Consider the following 21251-nt stretch of genomic DNA (forward strand, 5'->3'; position numbering starts at 1 on the left):
TTATGAGATGGGTGTGTGTGAGCTTTACACGTTGTTTTCCCAGCTCCTCCTCTGGGTGAGGTGATGAGTAATACAGTGGAACAGCTTTTGAAGACGGATGATTGAGAAATCGTCGTCCTGTAAATTTTTTATTATTTGCTTTAGGATTTATAATCAGATTGGAGTTTCTGTCACAGGTGGTGATGGATTCTTTGTACTTTGGTTTTGTACTGTAGTATAAAGACTCTTCAGAGTCAAAGAATTATGGCAACTAACAGTTGAAGAAGGCGAATCATTTACTGTAAGCATTCCGAAGCTACATCGATAATGGTTGAATGCCGGGACTTACTGTTTCCATTTCAAGCACTCTCTTCCCTTCAACAAGTCTTTGAAAAGGGTAAAGTTCAGATATACACCAAAAGAAAAAAAACAAAAGCACCATATAACATCTAGATAGTATTTTTGGCTAAGCAAATCTTTTTAATACATGAATAAACACAAGTTTCCAACATAAAAGGTCATTTAATGTGACATGAAAGCATGAATAGATAAAGAATATTAATATCCATACTGCCGTGGATTTTTCCAAAAAAATTGTCATTTCGTGAAACTTTGCGCTTTCACTTGGAATGTTTTAAACCACTCCAAACCAAATAAAACATAAACAATGGTGCTCATCAGAGGTTCCATGTTTTAGCAGCGTTAGGTGAAGCCCACCAGACGCGGCATGCTGGGAAAGCTCTTCCGTATGCTCATGCACTTCTCCTGGTCCAGGAAGAGCGAGTTTGCCTTGATGGACAGGTCATGTTCCAGCGTGATCTTGGTCTTCACCAGAGCCTGCAGAGTGTTTTCTGCTTCCATCAGCCTCTCCTGGAGTTTATGAATGGTGTCCTCGATCTCTCTCACCTCGTTCACAAGTCTGGACAGACAATGAAGACAAGTCATTGATTTTCTATGTATATCTGTAAAAACAACATATCTACACGGATGCTTGAAGCTCGTAATAAGTGGTCACTGGAAGAAGGGCTGTCGCTCTGCAGCTACCTGTGGTGTGGGTTGTCTCTGCAGAGCTCGACGTTGGGCCGGCGGGTTCTTTCCTCCAGCCTGGTTTGGGCGACTTTCAGGGGACATTCTTTGTCTCTGAGGGCTTTCTTCAGAGACTCAATCAGCATCTCAGTTTGGAAGATTTCCTGCAGCGTCTGACCGACAAAAGAAGAATCTTTTAACACATGCATCTTGTAATGTAAGCAGCACAGCTAACATTGTACAACATGTCGGAAAGAGAAGGAACACTGGCCCGCTTTGTACCAGCCCATCTGATGTAATCCAATTCCATGAAATGACTATTCCTCAGAGCCGACAGGGCCTCAGAGATTTATTGACGATGGTGTGTCTCACATTGCACGGACAGTTAGTGTGTTAGTCTTCAAATGTGGAATTAGTAGAATCCTTTTCATGTAACCCAAACGCATTGGCCCCATGTTAAATATAGCACATGAACAAAAGCAAAACAGCATTCGCCTCCGTTGAGAGGGACGTTTTACAGTAAACATGCACATAATCCAAAAGAGATCATAAATGTCGTCTGAAGCTGCAGGTAAGAGACAACACCGATCTTTTTGCAGATGCGGCTACATGTAGCATTACGTACTGTTGACTTGGTAAAATAGAAAAAAATAATCGTTCAAGCATGTGATCTCTTCTGCTGAGAGGACAAATTTGATTATCCACTAAATAAAGCGAGTGAGTGGATGGAAGCTGACGCCATGCGTCAAGCCATGAAGACTTTGAATCGATATTTTTCTTTGTGAAATGATTGAGGATGTTTCATCTTAAGGTTTAGACCTTCGCCAGGTGTGTCTGCAGGCTGTTTTTGGTGTCAGCAGTTTCCGAGATGCGGTTGCTGAAGGCCACGTTGACGCTGCTGAACTGGTTCCACATTTCGTTGGACGTGGTGTTCAGCAAGAGCTCGATCTCGTCTCTGAGCTTGTGCGACGCGGCACGTTCGCTCTGGGAGAGTAAGATGTTGTCGTCTGTGAACCTGGACCAGGAGTCGGGCACTGAGAGTCTGAGAGGGGTAAAGGAAAGACAAAGTTCAGGCAGTGGACTTCAATACTTAACGGAATATGTGATCGAGTGAAGAGTAAACAGTGCCTGAGTGAAACTACACTCACGAAGGGTCCAGTCTGTCGATCCCTCTGTAATAGCCGATGCCATCTGACGTGTTCCTCAGATGGTGGCACCTGTCATCGATCCTCTGAGCCGTCACCTTGTCGCTCATGTCTCTTTCCAGCTCGTGCTGAGCAGCTCGGTTTGACCTGAAAAACCCGGCAAAATAAAAGATCAAGTTTGAACGAATAGATAAACATTCTTCCTTCCAGACTTACGCGAGCTGAGCGATGGCTCTGTCCAGATGTCGCCTCATTCTTTCCTGACATGACTTGATAACTTCAACTTCCTTGCAACAAAGGTAAAAAGATAAGATCATTGATTTATTGACGCCAGTGTCGCAGCACATTCTCCTGCTCTCACCTTAATGAGATCTTTCTCGACGTTGTCGTGGACCAGATCGATGGACATCCGCTTTTCTCTGTGGTACAAACACTCTTGAGAAACCTGTTGGAAAAAAAAGAAAAAATGATTGTGACTCAAACAAACGGGCATAATTCTCGTGGAGAGTTGAGTTAAAATCACCAACCAAGAGCGTGATTTACTAAAGTCTGAAATAAAGTGTGCTATATTGCATGCTCAATCATGTAGTTAACACTTTTTCTGAACCCATTGAGTTACAATCATGATCTGCTGGATTCCATATTTCCTTGCTTGCGGTCACCACGGAGGGATTGAATGGAGAGTTGAGCCCAAAACAAGCACAACGACGTGGAGGTGGACATATTGGTCCAGTATTGAATATAGTACAGCAAATAAATTTGAATTTGACAAATGAATCGCACTGCATGACGCGATAATGTTTTGAAAACAATGTTTGTTTACACGGAAATGGCAGAAACCCAGAAGGCAATGACATTTTCATGTTGGGCCAGTAGTGGGTGCTGTTGGCTGACATTGTAATGGCCGCCATTGTTGTTATTGTCCTAAGTATATTGGCTAAGCATGTGCGGAAGAACTACTCATGCACACTAGCACTGTTTCAAAAAGTTGCTATTTCAGTCGCTCCGGCCACTGTTGTCATGGAAACAGGAACGCCACATAAGGTTTCTGTTTTCACTTGTGTAAACAAGGCCCAAATCACATGGCTTGTTATACGTTAATCAATTAGCATGAGTGCTTGTCCACCCATTGTATTCACTCTACATTACCTTTGACATTAGAGTTATTGATTGAAACATCTCTCAGTTGAATGAGTTTGGTTTATAAAAGGTTTCCTTTCAATTTCCTCTCTGCACCAAAAAACTATCTTGTTGATTCCAGCAAAGGATATTCACATTTTCATCATGTTAAGTACAAAACAGAAGAAAACATGGCCGTTTCAAAGAAGTGGTCAAAGCCTGTGTTTGATTCTCAGTCCTTCTGGGACACACTCAAAGATCAATTTCTTGTCAAAGTTTAGTCCGTCCAGTTCTACGTATTCTCCCCTTCTGCCAAATTTATTTACCTGCACCAGAGAAAAACAGATCTCCCCTGCATAAAGATCAAAACTGAAGTATTTTAATATCCAAGAAAAGCAGAGCTGTCACCTCCGATTAATGTAACTCACACCAAGTAGTATATACTACCTATCTTTTTTATTGTCTACACCTTTTATACCCCCATCTCCCACATCAAAAACATCCAGCTCTTTATGTGAATGTATGCAGTGCATTGCAATGTCCTCGGGGTGTATTCCAGTTACAGTTACTTCAATAAGTGTCAAACAAAGCCACTCGCCACATGATATTACCCTCGCATCAAATGTCCGTCCAGATCATGTTGACTCACTCTGGGTGACACCGATGACCACTGGTGCTCTAAGAGGGCCAGTAAGGTGACCTGGATGAGAATCCGACCCAGCCGGCATGTTGGGAAGGACTTGACAGATACTGTTGCTACAACTAAACCTTAGTCAAAACTGTTTCACCACAGATACTGTGACGCGCCCTGAGACGTGATATGCATGAATGATAACCATGATAACAAGCGCGCTCAACAGTCGTGTTCAAAATGTTCAAAAACCTGACAAACATCCCTCTCTGCTCACCTGAAGAGGTCCCTCGGTCTCCGCCAGCGCTCTCTCCAGCCTCCTCTTGACTTCGTTGAGAGCTGCTATCTCCGTCACCATGTTGTCGGTCTCGTGGCTCAGCTCGGACCTCCAGAACACGATGTCGTTGAGCCTCTCACCGATGTTCTTGCTGGTGTTCTCCTGGCTCCGTCTGGTCTGCTGCTCCTTGTCCTGCATCAGCCGGATGGTGTCCTTCCTCAGCCGCTCCGCGCTCTTCCGGGATGACTCGGACTCCCTGTAGTTGCTGTGGTTGGACTTGTACCAGTCGTCTGGGGTGTAGCGTGTGGTCAGCATGCTCCTGTTGGAGGGGTACAACATGGTCTTGGCTCGGACCAGGTCCAGGTTCTCGCGTTGTATGGAAGAAGGGGCCAGGATACCGCTGCTGTTCTTGTAATAGCTGTTGGTCCTCCACAGATTGGCACTGGAATTCATTGCCAAGGCAGGCTGTGTGTTGCGGTAGCTGGATGCCATGGTGGAGATGGCAGGGAGGAAGTGGCTGGTTTTTGGCCGAGCGTAAGTGGCTGTCAGAGTTGATCCCATCAGCTCCATCTTTTCTGGATCCAATTAAGAGAGAGAATACTTACACATCGCGGTCTTAAACGTGATGTCAAGATGTGAGAAATACACTTTCAGACAGGTACAGTAATAATTTCAACATGTTTTTTTTTTCTTCATTGGATCTGATCGATGAAATAATCTACCCCAGAGTGATGAAAAGAGTCTTACCAAGATGAAGATTTATCCTCCAGCAAGCTGTGTCTTGGTCGCGCTGTGCTTACCTGAGAATGAGTACAAGAACAGACTAAAGGTATACTGCCATGCATAATAGATAGACGAGTTTGCAAGTCATTCATTTGGCCAGCCAATGGTGGTGCGCGGTCCTGTACTGTAGGAGCCGGCCTCGTCCAAGATTTCTGTTGACACAGAAGCAGTTGCCATGGGCTACTGCAACACTGCGCTGAGGAGCTTCAGATTAATGACAACCAGGTGCTTTTACTTCAGAGTAGATTCAGTCACATCAAGATGATTATATTTGTACTTCTTCTTATGTTGCCATTACATATCTTTACGCTTGTTGTCATTCTGCAAGTACAACTAGAGTTACTCTGTAGATAGATTGTCAGTACAAGATTAAAAAAAAATCCTCGATCCTGCAAATCATCAAACATGAGGTACCTTTTTAAAAATAGAATTTAAAGTATCTAATAAGTTTGGTTCTCTTTCCAACAATGTTTTTGTTAAAAAAAAAAAAAAAGGTTTTGTAATTTACTCTCAAAATTTGTACCAAAGGATAAAAGCAATCTGAGCGTTGTCTTCATTCGGCCTCTGCGCAGCATCAGATCACTCTCCGTCACCCAGAGACTCGAGCTGTCTGTATGCATTACACTCACCTGTTCAATGATTCATTCGGCAGGAAGAGTCCACACAAACCCCTGTAGCACAGAATAATAATCTGTGTTGTGTTACCTACCAGTGGCGATGAGGATCGTTTACACTAATCTGTTCTGAGGGGGTAGGGCCGGACAAATGATAGCCCGGTTTCCACTACAGAGGAAAAGCAAAGCTGTAGCCAGGCGTTACTCAGCCCCGTCTCTCTCTGTCATTAAAGTAAATCACACGAAATCACAACAATAGAGGCAGGAAATCCGTTGAGTGAATGAAACTACGCAAAACCACCTTCAGTGGTCCTGAAAGAAAATTCTACGTATAAGTTTAAAGTGGTCGTGGGATTTTTTTTTTTAAACGATTGACTTCAGAATGAATTATTCTGTCCAGCCACACTCAAGCCAAGGAAGACAGAAAATCACACATTCACACATTCACACAGCAGTACACGACATTGTTTTCAAGTGAAAATGCAAAACTCTGTTCGTTTACATAATGGCGCTCAAAGTCACTTAAAGCGCAACTTTTTGGAAAACTGCTCCCAAGGTGGAACTTTTCTGAGACTGCTCTTCCTTTGTCTCCATGGAAACGGAAGAAAACTATCACGGCCTTAGTAAATTGTTCTTCTGCACATGCTCAGTAGATGGACAATAGCAACGTTTGCCTTCGAGGTGTAATGAATGTTCAAGCCTCCACCTCTCCCTGTCATCACCGAAACGCAAATTCCCAACCGATGGACAGAGCTCCGTGCATGGCAGCCGCCACCATGAGTGTGTGTGTGTGTGTTTTCTATAGACTTGGTGGTGACTTGAAGGAGGAAGCTCTGCGTTCGACATTACAGCTGGCTTTCGGGCTGCTATTGTCCTAAACGTGGGTGTAGATTTAGAATGGAACGTCTCTTCGCGGCTCCGCCCCCTCGGCCTTCAGCCTTCTGCCCGGCAGCATCACTTAACATGGCCAGGTTGAAGAAGGCCACCCCGCATGCCGTGGCCGCCCTGACCTCAGCCGCTATAAATACGACCCAGAAAAGTATGAAAAGCCCGTCCTCGTATGAAATTCCTCCCCGGGAGAGAGCTGCGAGGGTCCGCTGGGAAAAGTGCTTCCTTGTCAGTCTCCTCACCGGCTTCAGTACGTGAAGGAAATGTTAGGAGGCGCCTATATATACTCCTTGTGGCCAAGGAGGGTATGTTGTGAATTTCTGCATAGTCAAAATGTCTGAGGGAGCACGCAGACTGTCCACTCCACTTAGAGCGGTGACACTAAAGTGAAGGCTGCGCTGCTCATTGGCATAGAAACTCAATAAGGAGAGCTTTTAAATTCAATTCTGGCCCGAAACGCTCCCTATCGAAGAGCTGATTTCCTTCCACTCGTGCGGTATTGTGGCCACTTACAGAGAATCTCAGCAGACAGTCACTTAGCACTCCGGCTGCATTGTCTCTGCATGAAATGGGACTCAGGCAAGAGAAGGAGAATGTTTTCAGGATTTCTGTGTCTGGCCTGTGGGGTTGGCTTTCATGAGATGTGCAGTGAATCGCTCAGAATGAGAATAAAGTGTCATTCACTGAACATCGGGTCGGCGTTCTCAGGATTTCATCGATTAGTCATTGACACAGTTACATTCATGTTCTTTCATTTGCGGAGTGAATAGAGAACGACATTTAAAAACATGCTTCCACAATCATATTTAATTAGAGATGCACAATACCCTTCTGTTTTGTAAGCTGACATTTCAAACTTCACTGTATATTCATATTATTCCTCATTGATGTCATCTCATTTAAATGTTCTCTACAATCTAAGAATTATGCGCTCTGCTCAGGAAGGACTAGTGACACAAATTGTATAAGCTGCGGAACTTTTATATTAAAGTGTTTTGAATGATTTAAATTTCTTCTGCGATAAGTTGTTTTGCATGTATTTTATTACTTAGTTGCGTTTCATCCTTCTATATTATTCCTAATATATTGCTGCTTTTTAACTTTAACCATCTATATAATCAGTTTTTCTCAAATATTCCTGTAAAGCACATCAAATTGCTTTGTGGACAAAAGATGCAATAGAAATGAACCGTTTAACAAGAAACCAGTGGGTTGTTTTTTTTAGACATGTATAGACAGGGAGGACATGCAAAGGATTTGAACCAGGACTATTCTCATTGATTTCCGTCTACTGAGCGGGTGCAGAAGAACTACTTACAACGGGCGTGGTGTGCATGCACAGTAGCACCGTTTTAAAAAGTTGTGTTTTCAGTGGCTCCAGGGCACCGTTGTCATGGAAACGGACACAAAAAGCGCAACAAAAGTTTTGCATTTTCACCTAAAATTGCTGTCGAGGCCCGAGTATGTTCCTTCTTCTCATCATCCGCACCTTGTTTTTCTGAAACTACCTTCTTCATATCATCGTGCAAATATAAGACAAAGAAGAAGGAAAAACAAACCCTCACTGGGTCGTTTAATCAAATGTTTTGTCCCTGATGTTTGGGTATTTATAAAACTCCTGTCATCGTCATTTACATGAACAGAATTGGAAGTGTTTGTGGAGATTGGTTGTGGTTGATAAAAGTCACGCTGCATTGTTGTGTGAGGCACGTTATCAGCTCCTACAGTGAAATTCAGGCGTCGCCATGCTCCCTAGGTAGCGCCAGTACCAACGACAAAGTGGAAAACTTTTTGAGGAGCGGGCGTATCATGGCAACCAGAATAAACATTGAGACCACACACTGTCCATGATCTAAAATGAACCCAAAAGGCATCTGCGATTTTCCCATCTGGACGCTCCATTACCTCCGCGGGGGATCTTTAACACTGTCAGCACATTTAATGCTTCATTTCTTCTCCTGCGATGCTCTCCAGGTGTGGCGACCCTCCTCATAGACGGCCCCATCCACAATTCATGAGAGGAAACCGATGCCGCTTACAGCCGGCTGCATACTTTCGCACAAAGAACGCTGCGACTGGATTACCTGTTGAACTGTGCATTGCTGAAAAACATTGTGGGAAGTCTGAGTGTAATCCTTTAAAAAGAAACGGGGAAGTTGAGGTGTAACCAGAGCACGGGAGCGAGCAGGAAACTGAGAAAGAGGTGTTGGGAGGGGTTTAAAGCAGTCACACACAGGTGGCCCGAAGAAGGAAAAGACAAGCGCTTGTAGGTTTAAAAACAACTCTGACCTCTTCGCCTCGTCTTTTCTTACCTGATAAGATTCAGGTCAAAGGTTAAGAGTGAGAGACGTGTCGAGGCCTCAGGAAGTGTGTGCTCATAGAGCAGGAAATGGGCGAATGTTATGTGGTTTCCTTCGATCACTTCACGTTTATTTTCTTGTTCCTTTTTTATTGTCCATGTATTTTCTGCAGGATATTAGTAGGAGGGGTTGGCGAGGATGAGACAACACGAGGGTGAACCTTTTTTTTTTTAAAGACATCTAGACATCATAATGGCCTTCACAAGGGGAAGGTCAGAACACTGTCTGCTTCTTAAACAGAAAGTACTAGACGTAATAGATGATTATAAGAATTAATTCTACACCTCATACGACAAATGGTGAGAAGACAAGTGATTCATTTCTTTATGGGTTCAAATTCAGATGTTATTTTCAGTGCTGATTCCTCATTAAGTTTGCAAAAATCAAGCTCTAAATGATTTCACTGTATCATAACTATCTATACTGATATATATAGTCTACTACCGAGGTCTGATTTCATGTTTCCCGGGCCTTTTGTCCTAAAATGTTTAAACAAAATAATCCCATGTAATCTGCAATTTCTATTTTTAACTCATGTTGGCAGCATGATCATGCAGCATACTTGAAAATTAAACTTTGTGCCAAACAAGCACAGCTTCTGTCATCTGACTCGCATAAGATTCTTCCGTACCATTAAAACAACACTTTTTTTTTTTTAAAGATATGAGTTTATACATCAACGCTTCCTGTCTTATTGTAGATTCATCAGACTTGGAGCCGGTTTTAGTGATGAAGTTATTACTGAGGGACTCGGATGCCGTATATTTATTTGAAATATGATCTGTTGGATAAACCACTAACAAAGAACAGTGACTTTGATGTATGTATGCATTAATAGACATTAGCCATATCTGAGATCGGCACAGTACATGTTGCATGGCAATATGAACCCATTAGCATGCCTGCATGCCTTGTGCATGTTTGTGTGGCGTTGCATGGTAACTAACCACTGTGTTTGCAGTCTGCAAGTTTAGAGGAGAAGCCTCTCAGGCACAAAGTACTCTGTGGGTTCGATTATATTATCTACACCAAGCAGGCAAATGGATACTGTATTAGATAATCAGCCGGAGGAGGCAGAGATATGCCCGCAGTGCAGGATGTTTGAGTGGCCTGAATATGTGCTTCAGGCAAACATCAACATCAAGGTTCAGTCCTCCTCCAGAGGTCTGGGAGTTTAAAGGTTCTGCACAGTATCTTAGCTGTTCCTTGGACTCTTCTGAACTGAGGCTTCAGATGCTCTTCATGGGATCTGTCACAGTCACTCTCCTAGTTTGGGGGGGTCACACCTCCTTATATGGGAACCAGTGTTCCTTAAACAAAAAGCTACTTCTTTTCCTGTTCTGTCTTTCTGACGTTTCACCCAAAAGTCCAGGGTTTGAATCCTGGTGTGGACAAACATCATCCAGTAACAGTCTTCAAGATCCCCAATGCTACGGCAGCCCACTTCAACCATGAGTGAATACGAGACTAATAGACTCGTACTGGCCCAGATGTCTCCTGCGTCAGTGAAGTCTGCATCAGTTGCTCGGGAATCAGGGCAATCTGATGACAAATGGACGACTGGAACTTGGCAAAAAATAGACAAGAGCGGACCATATTGAACTGATAAAATACTACATGAGCAGACCTAAAGAGTTGGAGGGTTAAAACTGACGCGGTTCCCATGGAGCACTCGGGGCAGTGACCCCTAAACTAGGAGAGTGTCTGCAGCAGATCCCGGGAAGAATATCTGACGCCTCAATCCAGAAGTTCCAGAAACAGCTAAGATACACCCCGGAGCCCTCAAACTCCCGGGAGGGATGACGATGATACAGATGACACTGTTTTATACTCTACCATAGCACAAATGTTTTGGGTTTATTTTCCCATGATTATCATACCAAACATTCTCCACTGAGGGTAATTGTTGGAGAAATCTTCTTACATGGTAACAGAAGGAAAAATGCATCAGATAGAAGGCTGTGGCACAGCGCCGGCCCTCCGTCATGTGGTGCTGGTGGTGCTGGCGGTGCTGGCGGTGCTGGCGGTGCTGGCGGTGCTGGCGGTGCTGGCGGTGCCGGTGGTGCTACCGGTGCAGGGGAGGGCAACACGTGCCTGACGGGACAGGGCGAGGGGTGTATGGATGGATTTTGGCTGTGTCCCCCCCCCCCCACACACACACACACACTCTGTGATCAAGGCTCCCAGTCGCAGACTTCCAGAGTGGGACGAGGGTGCATGAATGCAGGGCTTTGTCCGGGCCGTGGTCATCACATTCCACTGGAGCCACTGTGTGGCGCGCAGCAGAGCGGAGGAGAGGGCAGGCCGGGGCACGACAGGACAAGCGAGGAAACACTGAGCAGACACTCTGCCAGGCATATCAGAGAGGATGGTGACTCTGTGCCATGCAGGAAGTGTGTGTGTGTGTGGGGGGGTAAATCTATTGCCTTTTTAAAAACATATATTTTAGCTTCCTGTGAACTGTGCCTGTGACGCTGGTTTCCCTGCATTTGCAAACTGTTTAGATTGGCTCACACACACAAAGTCTCCTTGTATAAATACATGCTAATATTAAAATGCTTACGGTCAGAAATCTTTTATGTTGTTCTCAGGAGGACTGCTATTTGTTTTTTTTTCCCGGATTACTGAGGCACTCCATCCTCAGTAAACAGGGGTTTAGGGAAATTGCTGTGTCAGCATCGGCCAATTGCTAAATTTGGCTTGTGAGAAGGGTAAAGATGCAGTAGCAGCTGTTTGGAATTGGACATGGTCACCTGTCTTAACACACACATTCATACTTATACAGAGGATTCTGTGACATCTCTGCACCACACTAGCAGGTTTTCAGACTCTGAGCCACCCTGATGACGAGAAGCAACATGCAAACTTCAGGCAAGGTGAAAGTGCTAACCACTACTCCACCACGCCATATTGCGCTGTACCGAACGAGAAGGAAGTGAAAGCACATCACTTCAGAAAAGTTTTGAAAACGAGGTCTCGTTTACATGGAAACTGTAGAAACTGAAAATGATGTAGTTATAATGTCCGGCCACAAGTTGGTGCTGTTTGCAATTATAAGCTGTTCTCATTCCGTTTACATTTAATTAAGGTGTTTATTGTTATTCTGTCTCAAAAATGAGAAACAAGTCATCCTGCATTAAAAAAAAAAATAAAAAATCGAATTAACCCATGTTGGAAACGTCTCTGCCGAGGCGTTACGATCCAAACTCATCGTTACTGTAACACCAGATTTAGTCCCAACGAGAGCATTTATTCCAGAAAGTTTCCTGCTCAGTAAAGATGATTATTTTTCAGAGACTGATTTCTCCTCAATGGTCTCTCGACTTGTCATCTGAGACCTTTTGGAGACTTTTTTTTAGGCTGTGTGACAAATTGTTTCACACATGGTTAAGGCTTTTTTTTGTTTTTGAGGCACTTCACTTATCTACAAATTGAGTTCACAATGTGCTTGGAGGCTCCCGCCAAATTGCTGCTTGTAACAGTGGTTATTTTTGGCCAAACGTTTATAAAGAGGAGAGAGGTCTGATGTTTCCACGCTGAGTCAGAAGTTGAATTATTCACCCTGGGTGTGTGTCTCTCTCACACACACACACACACACACACACACACACACACACACACACACACACACACACACACACACACACACACACACACACACACACACACACACACACACTTAGACCTCCACCCCAAATTAGGGAAAATGCAGCTTGTGCTTGTCAACTACCACAGGAAGAGCACTTGAATGGTAGAAACCCCAGATAGTTGCACCGTGACTCATGATCACGCATGTAATGGAAATGGAAATATGTGGAAGTGTAGTCACGAACAAAGGGCCTTGAATTCCTCATGATGGTGCCACTTAGGACAGAGGATGTGAAATGAGGTCCGCTCAGCATGTGGTCAGCTGATGTGTGACTCGTATCATGAGCCAAAAAGGCCACGGAGGAGTTGAGCAAGTTCACGTCTTCATCCCAGCGTTTCCCCTTCGTTGTTTGCTCTGTCATGTCGCACAAAGTGTCTCCCCGACTTTCCACACCCCTCCTCCCGCCGTCTCTTTAAATCACCCGTTAAATGTTCCAGCTCTTTTTTTTTTTCTTCTTTTTTTTTATAGCGGGTTGCAGTGTGTGTCCCTCTCACACAAAGAGCTGTCTGTCAGCTGTGCACAGCTGGACTTTAGCAGCATGGGAACAAGGGTTGGAAGATGGGTCCGGGGCCTGCCTGATCCAGATGGACTCCGTGACTGTACCCAGCTCTGCCACATAATTAACAGCCTTCCAAATGTACTGTTGTCTCCGGCGCACTGGCGACCGAAGACAAAACAGCTCCTCTGTTGTCTTTGGCACACGTCTTTCTTTATTTTTGCTGAGGTCTGCGTTTTTAAAAAAAACAAAACAAAAAAAAAACAAAGCCTGGAGATGTCATTTTTACTGCCTGTTCTCGTGTGAAAGCGACAGCAGGTGCCACAAGACGGCCTGTGAATGAAAACACACTTTCAAATGTGTGTTTTTATAAAGCACATTCCTCCAAGGTGGGATCTTGCGAGCACATGTACAGCGGGGTGAGAGAAGGTATGCAAGCGCACATAAGTTCATCATACACACACGGCCGGGACGACGCCATCCCCCCTTGTCGTGCATTCTTTGTGCACGCCGTCAAAGGTCAGAGTGCAGCGAGTGAGATATCAGATGTATTCATGTTCTCATGTTAGTCCGTCTGTGCGTCACGCGCTGGAACGTTCACATCGAGTGACACTCAACGGATGCCTCGTTCGCATTTAAATGCGTTTAATGTTAAATTTTCTTTCATTTAAAGTAGAGCTAGACCGTGGTGGAGTGGTAAATGCTCTCACCGCACATTGAGAGAAGCCCTGGTTTGAGTCCGAAGCCCCAGTTCCACAGCAACGTTTCAAGCGAAAACGCACCGTTTCAGGAAATGTTCTGCGTTTATCGGATGATTAAGTAGAATTGTTATCCCGGAGACTCTCAACTCTAAAACTAATATGAAACAGCGGCAGCGTTTCCACCATCGACATGGAGACGGAATCACAGCGCTTTGAAAGATGTCCACATTGGAAGCCGTTTACAAAAAGTTCAAAGTGCCCAAAGTGCAACGAAAGTTGAGGATTTTCTCTTGAAAACGGGGCCTCGGGTGAGTTGGTCACTCTAAAGTGTTTGTAGGCGGTAATAGGTTAATGTGTTGGGGATTCGATCTGAATTCGCTCATACTCGGCGGCGATGACCAGCACAATGACCTCAAACTGACCTATGAGTTCTTTTCCCCCAATTTGAGCTCAGAAATGTATGATTGTTCCCTGAAGTTGTTTTTTTTGTGTCAATATGACCACGCATACTCCACCACAAACCACTTTTTTTTTTTAATAAAACATAATTAAGCGTTGTCTCATTTACGCACAAGCCCGGTCTGAATTCCTCTCTAATAACTCCAAACAAAAGACCAAGGAAGACTCCAATTTGCCACTACAAGGCGTAGAAAGGCATTTAAAACCATGGCTTGTTTGTTCAGAGGCATTTCCCAACCTCTGCTGCCCTCCCTCTGACTCTGAAATGCCAAAGGCATTTGGTCGAGGCCTCTTCACAGGCCTTCAAATTGTTCTTCTTTTCCCAAATTTGGAGCGATCTTCAATGACACTATTGTCAGCAATTACATTTTTTTGTGAGAAAATTCTTTTGTTTCTTTCCTGGCAGTTTCACAAATGATCACAGTGGGAGATCTTTAAAAAAGAAAGTTGCATTTCCAGGCATTTTCAATTCCCCCAATGATGGTCACTGGCTCGGCGTTCATTCGGGACCCGTGTAAAGAAATCATAAATGGAGAAGGGATGTGAAAACTATGCCTGCATGGCTTCCAGTTTTGGCACCACACAGAGGGTTGAGCTGTAAAAACGTCTCGGCGGTATTTCAAGTGGCCAATTCTTCAGCCTCTGTCAAACCCCCAACCCCAAAGACCCCGTTCCAGACAGTGATTGTGATTGTTTGTTTTTAAGTATGTGTACATACAGATGATGCCGAGTCAGGTGTCCGCTCCACGTGAGGTGGCCCAGGGGCCGTGAGATTCCCCCCCCTCCGGTGCATCTGCGGCAGCGTGTGGACAGGATGGGCCGCGGCAGCTGGGAATGCACAGTGACCCAAACGGGAGGAGCTCCGGTCAGCAAAGTGGGGTCAAAAGTAGAAGGCTCGGACCTGCTGCATCCAGAAGACACGGGCAGGAGGTTAAACTGGCAGGAAGCCGGTTAGAAAAATGAAATCCGGAGAGACATTCTTATGTAGATGAAACCTGTGTTCTGCAGCGGAAAGAGTTCTGAAAGTTTAAAGTGGAAAAATAGACTGGATTTATGAGAGTTAAAGAGATAATTTTGATCCTAATTCCGTTGATGGTTGTCTGTGATATGATCAGATTGAGGGACTTTAATAGTTGATAGAGAACCAACCCTTCCACTCTGGATCTGCTGTGGTCAACCTGCAGTCATTTAACACGTTTCCTTTTTCCACACAGCATTTGAGGCGACCACCCAAGCCCCACCACCACCACCACCACCACCACCACCACACTGCGTGTTTCTCCTCGCCAGTGTGGGAGACCTCTGGAGTTAAAGCACTTCATTTACCCAGCGTGAGCAGCCAGTGCGGTTGATCCTGGCTGCTGCGGACAGCTGCTAAAACCTCTCCTGGTTGGCTGAAAGAGACGGAACCATGAGCATCATTAGCAGCTCTGCCTGCAGTCATTAGTGTGCTGCGGTGATTTTCCGCTCTTTTAGTCAGCAGTCGCACTTCTGCCTGTAAGATTCGTCGCTCCGACCTGAAGCAGCGACACAAACAAACAGCGCTGCTGTTGTTGTGCACCGAGATATAAACGGATTCAGCAGTAAACACATGATGATGGTGTAGTGGCACACATCGTTTAAACCGGGTTCGACTCCAAGCTTGTGTCTTTCTACATGCTCTTTGTTTTTCTCCAGCTAATCTAAGGCCATATATGCAAAGATAGATAAATGAAGAGAAAATGGAGAAAGATGCTCTATAATCTGGGTATTTGTGCTACTTGGAAGAAGGATTTATGAGCTGATGACTATGAGAATCAACAGAAACATACCATTTCCAGCAATGGGCTCTTAATAAAGGAAGCAAACCAAACTATTTACAAAATCACGTCCATCCAAACTCACAAAAACCAACAATATTACATCTTTTCGTTCGGACTGACGCAAAATAAAATACAAAGACTTTTACCTTCCATAAACCCGAGGTGACTTAGAAAAGCACTCAGTATAATCACAAAGGGTTTCCACTCACTGCCACCAGGGATCAATGAGCATCACTGAAGCGGCATTCAAGATTTAATCAAATGTGAAATTTATTTGTGGTTGTAAAACTTTGCCTTTCACAAACATCAATAAAGCCGGGAACAAGGGAATAGAACGCTTCTCCCTAACATTTTCTTGGCGGATGTGCACAGTGTCCAGATTGTTATGTAGACAAAGCGTCCTTTATGGTGCGCAAGCTTAAACGCTAGACGGCTTTCTTGCGGCCGGATCATTAAATACAACCGAGAGGTTGAAAAGTCCTCGCCTGAACCAGATCGCTGCGCTGAAACGGCAGCAGGCCAAATGAATCACATTGTCTCCTCTTGTCCTTAGAAGGTCTGCAGACGGCGAGCTGCTGCACAAGCATGCGTCTGTGTGAGGGAAGTGCCGCTGCACTGTTTATTAGGTGTACTTCATTAGTCATGACTCTGCTGCTCGCTGCCGTGCTGGCTCCTGTGGCGCCGTGGGCACCGGCGTGGCAGCCCAGTGCCCCCTGTCTGCAGAGGCAAACAAAGACCAGCTGTGTGTCTCACACACACACACACACACACACACACACACACACACACACACACACACACACACACACACACACACACAGAGCTCCAAACGGCCGCCGTGCTGAGCAGAGGATAACCATGGGCCTAACCAGTCCTCTCCCACCTTTCAAATTGATGTCATACCACCGTCCCACGGCGGCTATTATTCTGCAGAATTGAACGCATGATAGCGAACGGTCATTCCACCACAGCTCAACGATGTAATGTAGATTTGACCCAGTCCGTCTGCAGATCCCAGTCCGGGGGGAGTGGCTGCTATGAGCCGCAGGCGGCAGGAAGAGGCTTTCTGGAGCGACCACTGTTAAAAAGATGGCTGATGAAGCTGTGACGTTTAGGCCTGGGAGAGAGGGAGTGCGAGAGGAGGGTGAAAGTTTTGAGAGAAGAATATGAGGCAGGTAAAAAGAGGAACGGGAGAGACGACAAAGAAGCGACTGTCATAACAACGAGATGCCAGCCTCATCAGAACTGTCCTGTCCCATCCTATAAAGACTGTTGACACTCTGCTTCCTCTGCCTCTGTCTGCTTCCTGCTGCTGTTTCTGTCTTTTCCATTCCAGTCGGAGAGTCACTGCAGCACTTACTGTAATAAAGCACTTTGCTCTGAATATTTAATAAAGAGTTTTTACTGTAAAACAACTTCAATCCCAAAATCACATACCGGTTAAAAACTTATAACACAAACTTATTTTTTATAGTTTGGTATCCTGTGGGATTTTACTGTTATTCAGCCCATTTGAAATGGCATTCAAAACATTTTTAATTCATTTAAAAGTCTTATCTAAGAGACCAGACAGGAGCAGTTTTTCGGTTCAAACTTACTCGCCGGTGAGACGTTTCTGTGTGGCGTTTACATGATCTCCACGTGCCTGCAGGAGACAAGTCTGGCTACTCCCGACTACAACCTCAACTGTAAATACATTAGTATTGATATATATATATATATTTTTTTTTTGTCTTGGATTGTGTTCAGCATACTATGACCCAGACATGAAGAAAGCACGTGTATACTAAACCACCTCCAACGCAAACTGCATGGTGAGGAAGGAAACAAAACAAAAAACAAAATCTTTTTATTGTTAACGTTGGGCTTGTTTGAGACAAAAGGTGGAGCGGATTGTTGCGATGACTTTTGCTGGCAGACTTCTATTTATGTGAGTATTTGAATTTTGCCCGTGTCAACAAATTCGACCTGATGGGTAAAGGCTGCAAACACAGATGGTGGATGGATGGATGGATGGATGGATGGATGGATGGATGGATGGATGGACGGACGAATACAAGGGCAAATAGGTGAATGGATAGACAGACAGATGGATTTAACTCTCTTAAAAGACGAGACTGGACCTTAAGAAGCGCCATAAAATCCCACTTTGTGTTCTTATTGGTTCCAGATTTCTCCTCCTGGAGTTGTTGTCCTGCATTAGAGTGTGTTTCTGATGAAGTGTTGTCAGACTAATAATAAGTGGAGGTTTTTATTTGACGACACGGACAGGGGAATGGAAACTCTGCATGGCATGGAGAGTTTGGGGGGTTATGGGGGGTGGGGGAGGGTGGAGGCTCATGCTTGTGTGAGAAATTAAATGAGGAGGGGGGGGCACAAGGGGGAGAGAACGAGTGGCTTGCTATTTTCTGGACACGCTAAAGAGGAAGGTCCTGCCCTTGTGACCTCCCAGAGACACACCCAGTCTCATCAACATACTAAGTGATCACGATAAAGTTTCTATTCTAACAAAATGCACATTACTGCAGGACGGATGTAAAGAAAATGTGACATCAATTGTTGTGAAAGTTGGATCGTTTGCCTCCAGCGAGAGTGGCGTCAGGAATGCTCCAGGCCTTTATTGGTGCCAGTTCTGGTCACACCCAAAGCATGTGAAGCATGCCAGGCCGGGTGGGCTTGCCGTTTATAAATACACCCCTTCTAAACATGTCCAAAATTCACAGTGTGGATTCTAAAGCCACGAGGTCCGCCGCTCAAATAATACTGAAAATCACAGGCCCGTGTGTATTTGCGTTCATCATGTGCGTGTCTCGTTGCCATCGGTCAACAAGCTACCAGACAGGTTCCTGCTGCAGTCAGAGATTTCTGTGATGTACTGTAGTTTGTGCATTTACAGCCAGTGAAAAGTTACTGTGGATTAATACAGGTATGTGTCACACACACAGACATCGCTCAGTGTGTGTGGGACAGTTTGGGTCGCCATAGGTTACATCCACACCTTAGCTGAGAATGACTGAATCGGTTTAAACGATACTGTAGGTGTGGGACTCTGTAAAAGGTAATCGTCTGGTTTAGGGATACACCGACATCGAAAGCAGTATCGGCAATCAGGTCCGATATTGCGCGGAGTGATCGCGCGCGTAAAAGATCCCCATTACTCTTTGACATGTATTACCTGACATCATCTGTCAGCGTCAGCAGCAGGTAAACGAGAGGGCATAAAAAGGTCACCATATAATATAATCGTCTGGTTAGGTAAGATCTCAGGTGGTTGTTCTCATATAAAAAAAAGTTACTCGAGTACAAAATGTTGTCCTTAACATTTTGAATGGTAATTCAAAAGTGTTTCAGGTTTATGACGATTCAATTACAGTTTTCTGAATTGAGACCGCTGGCAAACAGCAGCCAATAACATGTAGGGAAGTTTAAAAAAAAACCAAAAAAAACTGTATCTGCTTGTAGATGTGAGTATAAATTAGGTTCATAGTGTCATTGCAGGCTTTTTCACTGCAAAATGTATTTCAAATGAGGGTTTTGTTTGAGCCCAGATTTTTTTCCCCCACTGCTCCTCTGTTCTGTAACGAATATATTATCCATCAACCAATTGACCAGGCTAACATACCATAGCCCCGGTTTATGTGACAATGTTTCAAGTGTGTATTCGTTTCAGAAAAGTTTCGCGTTTACACAGCAATGGTTTGAAAACGATCTCTGTTTACGCGGAAACAGCAGAAAAGCCGAAAATCATGTTGTTTCACACTGGGTCACTAGTGGGTGCTGTTGATTGTTTTTATAATGAGACCACACACACACATGCTCACAGAGAACAATACACTATAAACATTAACAAGAGTACGCAGACATTTTGTACGAATAGACGATCAAGTTGGATTGTTATTACGGTTATCATCCATCTAGTCGTACAGGCGCAGAAGAACTATTCACTTCGGCCGGTGGTGTGCAGGAACCGCAGCAACCATCATAGAAAGGACGCAATTCACCCCGTTTACAGAGACGGCGCCGGAGCGTTTTGAAAAGTTGAGTTTTCAGGGGCTCCGATGTCACGTAAACACACCCAAAACTCTACCAGAGTTTTTCATTTTCACTTGGAATCGTGTAAACGGGGCCTCACTCAAAAACCTGCAGTCTCATGCCATATTCTCTCGAGTTCAGTTTGGATTAGTTTAGTTAATCTGTGCTGAACCTGGCATATTCCCGCTTTGTAATCGTATCATGGTGTCATATCCAAGTAGTGTCTTATTTACTGTACATGTCATATATCATGAATCCACATGCTCAAGAAGGTGTAATGAACATTAGACGCTATTTTAGATGCTTGCAGGATATCAGCAGATATTCGACCGTCTTTACCCTTGAAAGGAATGTCGAGGGGGGATAGATTTTAGGAGTGCAGGTACAGTTTCACCTCTGAGGTTTGTTCAGCACAAACTCTTCATTTGTGATTTGTGATGACATTGCCGCGAGAGTGGAAAGTCTTTGTAATGTGGAGTGCAGCCAGTACTGTTTAATAGTTTTGTGTGTGTGTGTGTGTGTGTGTGTGTGTGTGTGTGTGTGTGTGTGTGTGTGTGTGTGTGTGTGTGTGTGTGTGTGTGGGTGCGTGTGTGTGTGTGTGTGGGATGAAGAATGAGCTGTCACACTGCTTTATGCAATGCTCATATCTGTGTTGACGTCGGAATGGCAGTGAGGTTGAATTTCTGCAGCTGAGCTGCACGCTGGTGAGTCGGGCTGGATTTCCTGACATTATTCACCCCTAGAAATAGATATATATATATATATATTCTTCGCAAAGTTCTTTCCCCGTGAAAGAAATTGTTCTCAGATGTGTTTGGTTTTCTCTTTTCGAGCGGGCCGATCCAAGCGGTGCCCACGTAAATAAAGCCTTTTAGCTAAAGTGGAGGTGCGGGATCGCACCGTGTGTGGTCCTCGTGCAAACGGAAAACTAAACGTACGGAAATGAGAAGGCTTGAGGTCGATGATCATTCTCCGGGTGCCTCGGTGGTTTTAAACAAGCTTCTGTGTCACTCCTTACTTACCCGACCACATTAGTCCGGTTCATCATTCAAACACTGTCATGCCTAAGTGATGCCATGAGGAGAAGTTTAACCCCCGAGATATCACAGCTTTACCTGTCTGCGCGTGCTTATTCAGCAGTTTTCCACTGTCCGAAACGCTTTACAGACGTTGCACTTTTTCCCTCCACCGCCGAGGAAAAGGCCTTTCTTTTCTTAATGCATGGCTGCAGAGGCCAGGCTGAGGTTTGTGAATGGCTGGATCAGTCGTGTGCAGGTCGGTGGCAGTGAC

General features: G+C 44.6%; 1 protein-coding gene across 2 annotated transcripts; it reads right to left on the reverse strand.

The window, feature by feature from the left end:
• Positions 1–443: 443 nt before the first annotated feature.
• tekt3 (tektin 3) lies at positions 444–5700 on the reverse strand. 2 transcript variants are annotated; one of them, XM_080475193.1, is made up of 9 exons: positions 5590–5700; positions 4925–4977; positions 4178–4752; positions 2512–2595; positions 2367–2437; positions 2154–2297; positions 1825–2047; positions 1024–1178; positions 444–898 (listed from the first exon to the last, which is right to left on the reverse strand). In XM_080475193.1, the coding sequence occupies exons 3-9, from the start codon at positions 4745–4747 to the stop codon at positions 682–684; spliced, it is 1464 nt and encodes a 487-aa protein (XP_080331319.1). In that variant the 5' UTR covers positions 4748–4752; positions 4925–4977; positions 5590–5700; the 3' UTR covers positions 444–681. The 2 variants fall into 2 exon arrangements, with proteins under 2 accessions (XP_080331319.1, XP_080331320.1); XM_080475194.1 differs by lacking the exon at positions 5590–5700 and having other exon boundaries at positions 4925–4985.
• Positions 5701–21251: the final 15551 nt, after the last annotated feature.

This window comes from Lipophrys pholis (assembly GCF_963383615.2).
Source record: "Lipophrys pholis genome assembly, chromosome: 1".
Classification (NCBI taxonomy): Eukaryota; Metazoa; Chordata; class Actinopteri; order Blenniiformes; family Blenniidae; genus Lipophrys; species Lipophrys pholis.

Coding starts and splice junctions, on each gene's coding strand:
- tekt3 (XM_080475193.1), bottom strand. CDS start 4,747: ATGGAGCTGATGGGATCAACTCTGACAGCCACTTACGCTCGGCCAAAA. Junction 2,438..2,511: donor TCGAGAAAGATCTCATTAAG/GTGAGAGCAGGA, acceptor CTTTGTTGCAAG/GAAGTTGAAGTTATCAAGTC. Junction 899..1,023: donor AGAGACAACCCACACCACAG/GTAGCTGCAGAG, acceptor TTGTCTGTCCAG/ACTTGTGAACGAGGTGAGAG.